Here is a 10,344-nt window from a genome sequence, read left to right as displayed (position 1 = left end):
CGGGGAGAGCGCCGGGGCAGGGACGGCCCTGCCTGGGCCGCTGCTGCGGGGGGTGCGCGGCCGGTGTCCCTGGCTCTGCCCCGGTGTCCCTGGCACTGCCCTGACGCCGCCCCGCTGTGCCTGGCGCTGCCCCGGTGTGCCTGGCGCTGCCCCGGTGTCCCTGGCGCTGCCCCGGTGCTGCCCCGGTGTGCCTGGAGCCGCCCCGGTGTCCCTGGCGCTGCCCCGGTGCCGCCCCGCAGGATGTACCGCAAGGAGAAGAGCATCCAGCTGAAGAGCAGCAGCGCAGCGCTGTACAACAACCTCAGCGTGCTGCGCCCGCCCGGCCGGCAGCTCGCCTGCTTCAGCGCCGTGCACGGCCCCAGCCTGAGCGTGGTCAGCGCCGATGGGGTCGGCTTCTCCCACCGCCAGCTGCAGGCGAAGGAGGGTGGGATGGCCGTCAGCACCTCCGTCCTCACCCAGGTAGAGGCACCCCTTCTTGGGCCGCGGAGTCCTCCACGCTGGGTCGTGCAGCTCGGGGAGAGTGAGCGAGCTGCTGGCCTCATTAGCTGCTGCCTTCTTGCTGCCGGCCTTCCAGCAGAGCCCTCACCGAGGGGGCTGCAACACGCAGCAGCTGTTTAGACAGCTCTGCTCCCCCAACAGCCTAACAGGAAACAGGTTGCATAGCCCGGGCTGTAAGCAGTGCCCTGCTGCCTCCAAAGTGGAGCTGGAACAACCCCGTAAACAGCTCCCAATGTGATTGCAGAGGAGGTGGTGGGGAGGGATGGCTGCGCGGAGCGTAGGCGCTGGGTGGAAGGAGCGCGGTGCTGCTGGCAAGTTCACCAGAGCCAGTGGGAGCCGAACGGGACAGCACAATGTGACAAAGGGTGCCTGGGGTTTGCCATGACATCGTTTCTCAGTGTTTGCTTCAGTTTCTGTGCCCCAATGAGGACAACGCTCACCTCAGTAGGGTGCCTTGGCCTTAGCAGAGGTCTGCGCTTTAATGCCAGCCTGCTCTAACTGGGGTGGATGGGATCCATTGACCACAAGGCCCAAACGGGCCATCTGCTGAGTGCAGGGAGGAAACAGCGGAGCTATGGAGGGGGAAGAAAGGGCCTTCCCAGCTGAGTGCACGTGGCTGTAGAACTGCCAGGACAGAAGCAGGAGCCTGCAGTGTCCTAATTACAGGGAGGGGGAGAGGGAATGAGCCTTCTGAGAAGGTTTGTGAGACCTTGGAGAGGTCCCCGAGGATGGTAGGGACCCACCTCCTGTAACCCCTGACAGGAGCCAGAAACACACCCGTCTCTGGGCGACTGCGGACCATCCCTGCCCTGGCAGGTGGGGAGGGCTTTTGCCCTGTCTTCCCCCTCCCTGGACTCCTGCTGAGCTGCCTTTCCTTCCAGGCCGCGTGGTGCGTCCTGCCGTCGCGGGTCCTGCTGGTGCTGACTTCTCAGAAAGGGATCCAGGTGAGGCGGTTTTTCACGGAGGGCGAGAAGCAAAGTCATGACGCTGGGAGGATGAGCTCGCTGTGAGGACAGCTGGGCTCCTGGGAATGCGGGGGAACCTTCTGGAGGTCCCGCCATGCACCCAGAGGGCTGCCACTCTCACTTGGAGACCTCTCGGGGCAGCAGTTGAGCCTGAAGCCATAAGAGAAACTTCCCCACCCTCTTGGGCCTTACCTTGTCACTCTCTCTCTCCAGATGTACGAGTCCGATGGCTCCATCATGGTTTATTGGCACGCGCTGGATGTCGCAGAGCATCCTCCAGGTAAATCCTGCGGTGGGAGTGCCGAGAGGAGCCCCCCAGTCCCTCTGCACGCTCTCCTTCCCCAGATGTGCATGATACCTGTAGCGCAGCCCAGTTCCTCCTGGCCTAGAGACCCCCTGCAGCCTTGCTCCTGGACCTGTCTGGGATCGAGCCAGGACAGTCTGACACAGCAGTTTAGCAGAAGGGTCTGGAAGAGGTCATAGTGTCACCCTGACTACTCTGTCCTGGCCCATCGGGTGCCCAGAAAGGGGCTCAGAAGGGTTCCAGTATGGCAGCTATGGGACTAGCCTTAAAGATGAAACTCAAACAGGCACCCTGGTGCCTCATGCTGCTGCACCAGTCTCCCCAATCCTGGGAGGTGCCGCAGGTCATGACCAGCTCTTGGTTTCCTTTCAGCACAAGCAGTGTTTGCTCGAGGGATCGCTGCAGCTGGCGGACGCTTCATCTGTGTGGGTGAGCCAAGCCCGGGAGTTTGGGGAAGGACGAGAAGGGAGGGTGGTGCTGGGGGTGGGTGTCGCTGGGGCCCAGGGACGGCGTAACGATGTGGGGTGCAGCCAAAGGGGCTGGGTTGCCCTTGGAGCTGCTCTGTGGGAGCATCTGTGCTGAACAGAGGGGCAGGTTGGTGAGCGGCGTCTGTGGGGAGCAGCCCCTTGGAGGCAGCAGGTCTCGGGGGGAGCGAGGAGCCCGGCTGCAGGCACGGCAAGAGCAGGGGGCTCAGTCCCGGGATGGGGTGGGACAACTCCACGCTGATGCCTCCTCCGGCCTGTCCGCAGGGACGTCCTCTGGGCTGGTGCTGGTGTTTGACATCCCCCCCAAAGGGACGAACATCACGGTGAGCGAGGTTCTGGAGCAGCACCACGACGCCATCACCGACATCTCGGCAGAGTTGGGCCAGGCTCCGGTATGTGTGCGCTGTTGGCAGCCGCTTGGACCAGAGGAGCCGGTGGGGTCCCTGGCACTGGGATGGGGGTTGGGTGGGGACTCCAGCAGTCCCCTCGGCCCCACAGCTGTCTTGGGGATGCCTCGCAGGTGCAGGCTCTGGGAGCTGAGGTTTACCCAGGCCCTGGCCATGGCTGAACTGATCCCAGGGTGCAGCCCCTCACCCCAGGAGCCGGTGCTCTCCATGGCCGGCCCAATCCCCGCTGCAGGCAAGCTCTGGGGAGGCTGTGATGTGGCAGAGCTGCCCCAGAGCTGGCTACTTTCCACAGCGCAGGAGAGCGGGTGGCTCTGCCATCCCTCCCTTCACCAGGGACATTGGCTTTTCTGGCTGTCTCTGCACGAGGGGGGTCTCCCCTGTCAGGGTAGGATACACCTCGGGCAGGAGGTAGCTTGGGATTGCCACTTCCCTCAGCCCCTGCTCCAAAGAGCCTGTGAGCCATCCTGCCATGGCTTAGTGTGGCATCTCGAGGCGAGGCAAGGCAAACAGGAGTCAAATGTAGTTTAAAACGCTGCACTCGTACACTGTGGTATTTCAGGGCTGTTCCCTTTGCTGCCCCGGCAGCTGGGAGCAGCCACCCCATCAGTTATCCCACTGTCCCAGTTCCCATCGGCATTCAGCCCGTCTCTGCCTTCTTAGCACCTCGGTCTCCATGTTCTTAGCTGACTGAATCTCAGTCCTGATCACCCAGGCTCTGGGAACGCAGACGCTGAAGCAGAGAGGGGCAAGAAAGGTGGTGAAGGAGCTGATCCCCCCACACACAGCGTGGCTGCAGGAGCGCAGCTTGTTGCTGGCCCAGAGTATCCCGTGATCCATCGGGCTGAGTGCCAGAGGACAGAAGAGCTGTTGCAGCTAAAGGCCAGTTGTGGTACGAGAGCAAAGGAGCAAAAAAACTGGCCATGAATTAACCCATGCTAAAGTTTATGCTCCTGCCATCAGAGAAGTGAGATACTACAGCAGACCCTCCTTGCGGGAGTGCAGTGAGAGGAGGGCATGGGACATGTCCTGCCCATGTCTCCAGAGCCATCCCAGGGTGCTGAATGCCAGTACCAGGACCCTGCTTCTCCTCCCCAAGCCAGGCCCGGGGAGGGGTTGGTGCCTGCAGGTGTGAGGAAGCCAAGGGCAGAGCCATGCCCACGGGCTAGCTGAAGGGATGAGCCTTTCCCCCCTCATCAGCAGAGGGAGATAGCTGACCCAAGCTGCCAGCAGTACCAGTGACCTTTCTCGTGGCAGATGAGATAACTTCACCTGATTACAGAGCACAGTCTGGGACCAGGATGGGGCTTTCTTTAATTCAGCTCACTCCGGTTGACATCTCTGCAGGTGCACTAATTGGCTGCTTCATTATTGGCTGCTTCCTTCCCAATGAGGACACTTCCTTATACTTTCTCTAATTAGTTACATTTAACTTTCTCTGCATTTGGGACTCCCCTGAACAATTAATTGCTTAGAACTGGTTCCCAATTAGCCTGGATATGGAGCTTGTTTACACAAAAGCTGTTCTGTCATCTACCTCTGTCTGCGGTGACTGTCCTCTAACGCGCCTCTCTTGGACTTTGCACCATCGTTTGTTTAAAGACTTCCTAGCGAGGGAGAGATGGAGCCTGGTGTGTGAAATCCCAGGTGCCTGTAAGGTGAAGAGTGTCGAGACTCGGGTGCAGAAGGAGGGGATGCAGTCATTCTTCCTAGAAATTTATCCTGGGTATAATTAGCGTTGCCAAACACAAACATGTTTGAACTGCAGTGCCTACGAGTGATCCCAGCCAAGCCTCACTTGTTCACAAAATGTGTCAGCAGTTTCTGTGAGCTGTTAAACTTTAAGCTTGTTCTGCTGCAGGCTCTGGCTTTGCTTTGCAGCAACTTTAGTGGCGCAAGCAACTGGGGCAGCAAGAACCTTCTGCCTGGTGTGAGTCAGCTGCTCGCCGCCGCTGGCAGAGCCAGCTGCCCCACAAGCAGTGCCAGGGCAGAGGCTGACCTGCCTCTGGCTTCATAGGATGGGGCTGGTGACCTGGTGACCGCCGATGACGCTGGGGCCCTCTGCATCTGGAGCACGGGAGAGGAGTTCACCCTGCTCAGCAAAATCCCGGCCTTTGGGTAAGCCCGAGGGGCGGATGGAGCGACACAGCGGGGTCCCGTCAGTGGATGATGTCGGGCATCCCTGGTCAGGCCGCCTCAGTGTCACACAAGGGACAGGAGGGTGGCAGGAGGGGGACACCTGGAACCAGCCCCTGGCATGTGGGTCTGCAGCTGGGAAGGGAGGATGTGAAATGTGCCCCTGTGCCCAGCTGCTGCTGTGCCTCCGTGAAGCTGTGGAACGGGATCGTGGCTGCTGGCTACGGAAACGGGCAGATTCGGCTGTACGAGGCGGCGACCGGCCTCCTGCGTGCCGAGGTCAACGCTCACGCTCGATGGATCTACGCCCTGGACCTGGCACCGCAGACAGGAAAGGTACAGCTGGCTGCACCGGGGCACCTCAGCCTGTGTGCAGCATCCTGCCCTGGCATCCTGCCGGCCTGGAGCGTGGCAGCTCGTGGATGGCCAGGCAGGGGCTGCTCCCTTGCCCTGGCACACAGCACTGCCACCTCTGTGGCATCCCTGCAGCCTCCTGGTCCCCACGGCCTCTGTTCCGCTCCCTTTGCAGCTGCTGTCGGGCGCAGAGGACTCCTTTGTTCACGTCTGGAAGCTCAGCAGGAACCCGGACACCGACAATGTCGAGGTGAGTCTGGGCAGTGGCAGCCCTCGCTGCGGAGCCTGCGGCAAGTATGCGGTACCCCAAGCTGTCGCTGCCCCGTGGGGTCACGACGCAAGTGCTGCTCTGTCCTGCAGCCTCCGGTGAGGCACCATGGCCACAGAGAGGGACTCACTGCTCAGTGGAAACCCAGCCGGGCCCAGTCGGAGCTGCTGTGGGGTGGCACAGTTCTCCTCTTTCCTCCTGCTGTGATCCCCAGTCCTGTCCTGGACTGGCGGAGGTACAAGCCATCTGTGGTGGGTTGTACTTTATTCAGTCTATGCCACCGTTCCGGCTCTTCTCCCCGCTGCAGATCGAGCACTGCCATGCTGAGTGTGTGACTGACACCCAGGTCTGCGGTGCCCGCTTCTGTGACCCCGAGGGAAACTCCTTCGCCGTCACCGGCTACGACCTGAGCGAGATCTACTGCTATGGCCGGGCGTAGGCTGCGAGCTGCGGGGTCTGTCCAGGGCAGCACTGGGGCCACGCAGGGAGAGCTGGGCTACCCCAGCACCGCGGTGCATCAGCACCAAGGCACCGTAAGCAAAGGGGGTTCAGCACAGACCCCCGACTTCTGCTCTGTGGGGCCTGGGCAGTGGCGGTACAGGGCTGTGCCCCCAGCAGGGTGGTAGAAATCTGTGGGAAGGTGGAGCTGAGCCAGGATCCCCCTCGCTCCCAAAGCAAAACTGCCCTCAGCGTGGTGTGTCCAGGCGCAAGGAACATGGGCTTGGAGCTGCTCTGGCTACGCAGGACCCTGAGCGGGTCCCTGGGCCAGGTGCTCTCCTCCTGCCTGCCCCCCCCAGCCTTCCTAGAGGGAAGGAGGCAGCATGGCTGGGAGCAGAACCGGCTCCCTTCTTCCCAGCAGCAGCTCTCATTCAGATGGGAGAGGATCCAGGGCAAACCTGTGTTACATGCTGCTCCAGCCGGGAGAGCCTCAGGAGCTGGTCCCAGACAGGGCGGTGGTGCTTCGTGGGTGCAGCACCCGTGGGGCCACCCTTCCCTGGGGCAGCACGGTTACCTGAGAGGAGGAGAGGAGCCTCTTCTGCCTGGGGTGCCGTGGGGACCCGTGGGTCCCTGTGGGACCTTGCATTCCAGCGGCTGCTGGCCAGATGTGTGGGGCCGCAGCTGTGCTCTTGGGCTGGAAAAGGCAGATGCAGCTGCACCGCAGTCCCTGCCAGGACACCCCAGGGACAGTCCCGCGGGTCCCCGCCAGCGGAGCCACCATACTGTCCCCCTGTTCTTGCCCCCCACCCCCCCCAGCTGGCTTTGGCCCTACCTCTTGCCCCAACCAGGCTGTGCTGGAAGCAGGGGGGCAGATGCTGTGCTCAGACTGCTCTGCCTCAGCCCCCCCCTCCCCTGCAGCACTCGGCCCCTTCCCCTGGGGGCTGCCCTGCCCCAGCCCTCCTGTCCCGGCCACAGGAGCGGACCGTGGCCCCAGGGATGAGCTCGGTCTCCGGCTCCGCTCCCAGGGCCCTGTGGGGCCAGGGGTGCACGGAGGGCCCCAGCCCCGGTGCTGTGGGGTGAGCTCAGCCCTGGGCAGGGCAGGGTAGAACTCCCGGCCGGAGCCTGGCCCCCACCACAGCCCCCAGCCCCTCCTGCCACACTGGGGTGAGGGCTGCAGCCAGGAATCCAGCTATGGGGCACAGACAGACACACACACACACACACCCCCTGACGTGCCCCAGTCCTTTTTTTCCCCCCAAACACACACCACCTATGAGCCGTACCCCCTCAGATAGAGGTCAGTCCCCCCCATGCTCTACCCACCCCACCCTGTGTGCTGTATCTCCCCCAGCTATGGGTCAAGACCCCACGCTCCTGTTCCCCACCCACCCCATGTGCTGTGTACCCCCCACCCATGATAAATGCACCTGAATGGAGCCCCTGCTCTGTCTCTCCTTCCTGCGTGTGGGTGGGGGGGCAAGAGCTGAGTCCAGGCCCGTTACAAAAGGCTTTATTAAAGGTTAAAACAGCCGATGCTGAGAGGTGTGGGCAGCCCCGCTCACAGTGCTGGGGCAGCCGGGGCGTGGGGGGGCCCGAGGGCCGGTGTGCTCGTGGGGCAGGGGGTAAAAAAGTGTAAAAATGGTTGTGCAGTTCAGCCCGGGGACCCCGGGACACCCGGGCCAGGGACGATGGCCCCCACCACAGGGACACAGCCCGTGGCCCTGCAGGGGCACGTCCAAGGCACAGAGATGAGCTGGGGGGGCCAGGCCACCCTCCCCCCCGGGCAGGAGCAGCTCTTACAGCCACACAAGCACCCAGGGACCCCAGGGACCCCCGCGCCCATCCCACCCTCCTGCCCCGCTCACAGCTTGGCCCCCCCCCGCCTCTGTCGGGGGTTGGGGGGGAGAAAATACAGCACCGGAGAGCCCTGCCTGGGGGAGCACCTGGCATGGGCTGGGGGACCCCCCCGGGAGGAGGAGGAGGAGGCTGACAGAGCCCCCATTCCCTGCCTGCCCCCAGCCTGACAATACTGCTCGGTCAGAGGTAGCACCAGCGTTGGCCGGGGCGGAGGGGACCTTGCCAGCACGGCACAGCTCGGCATGGCCGGCCCCTGCTCCCGTGCCGGGAAAAGGCACGGCGGGGAGAACGGGCCACAACCCAGCGAGCGGCAACGGCGAGCAGCGCCTGTAAACAGCCGGGATGGGGGGGTGTAAACGGGCAGCGGCCAGGGAGGGGGGACACCAGCCCTCAGAGGGGAGAGGGTCCGAGCGGGCAGCCCCCAGCCCGGCCGTGCCCCCCCTCGGCTCAGGAGACGTGGGGCGAGGGCCGCCAGAAGCACCACTTGCTGCGGGTGTGCTGCTTGCGCTGCAGCTGCTCCTCCCGCTCCCGCTCCTTCTTGGAGCGCAGGTACAGGTCCTCCTCCTTCAGGTACCAGACCGGCGGCCAGCGGTGCCGCTCAAAGTGCGCCTGGTTCTCTGCAGGGGCACGGCCCCGGCACGTCAGGGCACGGCACGGCACGGTCCCCATCCCGACCGTGTTCCTGCCCTCGACCGTCCCCCCGCGCCATACCTGGGGACATGAACTTCATCTCCCGGGGGAAGCGGCGGCAGACGCTGTTGTAGTTGGTGCAGATGTAGTGCAGGCACCAGGCGGCCAGCTGCCGGGCGTTGTGGAACTGCGGGCAGAGATGGGGCTGAGCCGGGCACAGTGGGGGCACGAGATGCCGCAGGCAGCTGCCCACACCCCACCACCGCCTGCCCTGTGGGGATTTGTATCCCCCTCCCGCCAAGCCGCAGGGCTCATGCTGCAGCAGCCCCATCGTGTACCTGCGTCATCTCCAGGTAGATGATGACCTGCTCGTCGATCTCCACCCGCTGCATGAAGGCTCGCAGCAGCTCGTCCACCGCGTACTGCTCTGGGGGCGGAGAGGGGGGCTGTCAGCGCTGGAGGGGGGCTGCACACGCTGGGGACGTGCGCCCCAGCAGCCGGGCTGCACCCCGCGGCTAAGCCAGGTTCGTCCGGCTCTTACATAAGGACCCCATTAATGACACACTGGGGACACATCGATCCCCATCCCAGCAGTTCCGTAATTGTATTGGCAGGGGACGGCCATGGGGGGCGTGGGGGGGGGGGGGGGGGGGGCGGGGGCACCCGGGCCTCACCTGTGAGCGCCTGCAGCCGGGGCAGGCAGAGGCGGTTGGTGAGGATGAGGAGCTCCATCGCATCCAGGTCGGGCGTGGGGGTGAAGACGCCGGTGTAGAGGAAGTCAAGGACGGCACGCAGGCAGGCACAGTTGGTGCCGGGCAGGGAGACCTGTGGGACAGGGGGTCTGGGGGGGCCCCGGCACGCAGAGCCGCCGCCGGCAGCAGGACAGGCTCAGCAGAAAGGACAGACCCTGCCCGGCCACCGGCAGCACCTGCCACGGCACAGCCCCCCCCACCCCGGGCGCAGCCCCCTGCTTTCTCTCTGGCAAGAGGGAAAGCAGGACTTGTGCGTGCCAGGGCTGGGGGTCCAACCCAGCCCCCAGCAGAGCCAGTGCTGCCAAAAGACACCCGTCCTCCCAGCAGCCCTATGGCAGAGCCAGCAGTGACACCCCTCCCACTGTCCTCGTCCCCGCACGGCCCCTCACCTCAGCAGCGTAGCTCTCCCGGAAAGCCCCCCGGAACATGGCCATCATCCAGTCGCAGCCAGCAATGAGCAGGGGCTTGTGTGCCGGCACGGCCCCATCATCCACACGGAAAACCACGTCTGGGATGGCAAGGGGACGGCCTCAGTGCAGGGACAGTCACCCCTCGGCCACCCCAGCCCCTGACACGGCTGGCCCAGGGACACGCACCCCAGGCACCGCCTGCAGCCCCCCCCACCAGCTATGGCTGACCCAGCCCAGGGAACGTGGCACTGCCACCTGGGTGCTGGGGATGGCACGGTGAAGGGACGAGGCCTCGGTGGAGGGAGGGGGATCGGGGTGGCCGGGAGCCCCGGGTCCATGCAGGGCACTGTGGGAGCCAGGACACCCGGCTGGAGGGGAAGGAGCCGGTTGATGTCCCTGGCCAGAGCAGCCCTCGCTCTGCCCTCCCCCCCGGCCAGGGACCCCCCTACCTGCGAAGACCCCCTTCCCCAGGCACTCCTTGATGCGGTTGGCACGACGGACATGGAAAGCCTTGGTGATCTCCTGGTTCATGAAGCTCTCCTTGTTGAGCACGTTGGCCACCATCATGCGCAGGTCGAAGACCTCCAGCAGCTCGGCGATGGTGGCCACCTGCATCAGGTCCCCGCGGGCCTGGTCCAGCCGCCCGGTGTAGAGGTACTCCAGCACGGCGCGGAAGGGTTCCGCCTGCACCCGCCGGTCCATGCACACCACCGCCATCCGCTTCTCCCGCCCGGCCACCGGGTCCGCCACCAGCTCCCAGCGCATGCTGACGAAGCCGCGGCCCCAGGCCGACAGGTCACGGCCGCCGCTGCCGGGGGCCGCACCGTCCCCCGCCGTCGGCCG

General features: G+C 64.4%; 2 protein-coding genes across 2 annotated transcripts in view; one reads left to right on the top strand and one right to left on the bottom strand.

Moving 5' to 3' along the window:
• Positions 1–150: 150 nt before the first annotated feature.
• Positions 151–6,751, top strand: WDR54 (WD repeat domain 54). Its single transcript, XM_010568466.1, has 9 exons — positions 151–459; positions 1,380–1,442; positions 1,677–1,743; positions 2,140–2,196; positions 2,517–2,644; positions 4,674–4,774; positions 4,966–5,128; positions 5,322–5,396; positions 5,722–6,751. Exons 1-9 carry the CDS (start codon positions 241–243, stop codon positions 5,851–5,853), a joined length of 1,005 nt encoding a protein of 334 aa, XP_010566768.1. The 5' UTR covers positions 151–240; the 3' UTR covers positions 5,854–6,751.
• A 1,405-nt stretch (positions 6,752–8,156) lies between these two features.
• The window catches only part of LOC104832350 (rho-related BTB domain-containing protein 2-like), an 8,565-nt gene continuing 6,377 nt past the window's right edge, over positions 8,157–10,344 (bottom strand). The window contains 6 exon segments of the mRNA XM_010568483.1: positions 8,157–8,326; positions 8,421–8,526; positions 8,678–8,766; positions 9,014–9,164; positions 9,481–9,599; positions 9,951–10,344. The exon segment at positions 9,951–10,344 is cut by the window's right edge and continues 15 nt beyond it. Of these exon segments, the coding sequence (XP_010566785.1) occupies positions 8,157–8,326; positions 8,421–8,526; positions 8,678–8,766; positions 9,014–9,164; positions 9,481–9,599; positions 9,951–10,344 (1,029 nt within the window).

This window comes from Haliaeetus leucocephalus, unplaced genomic scaffold, assembly GCF_000737465.1.
Source record: "Haliaeetus leucocephalus isolate CR32 unplaced genomic scaffold, Haliaeetus_leucocephalus-4.0 Scaffold245, whole genome shotgun sequence".
Classification (NCBI taxonomy): domain Eukaryota; kingdom Metazoa; phylum Chordata; class Aves; order Accipitriformes; family Accipitridae; genus Haliaeetus; species Haliaeetus leucocephalus.
Note: the sequence above shows the minus strand (reverse complement) of the source record. Positions and strands in the feature narration are given on the sequence as shown.

What these genes read in the sequence shown, in the direction of transcription:
- WDR54 (XM_010568466.1), top strand. Translation starts at nt 241, where the DNA reads ATGTACCGCAAGGAGAAGAGCATCCAGCTGAAGAGCAGCAGCGCAGCG. An exon ending in CGGACGCTTCATCTGTGTGG is followed by an intron (nt 2,197 to 2,516) that starts GTGAGCCAAGCC and finishes GCCTGTCCGCAG; the next exon opens with GGACGTCCTCTGGGCTGGTG. An exon ending in CGGACACCGACAATGTCGAG is followed by an intron (nt 5,397 to 5,721) that starts GTGAGTCTGGGC and finishes TCCCCGCTGCAG; the next exon opens with ATCGAGCACTGCCATGCTGA.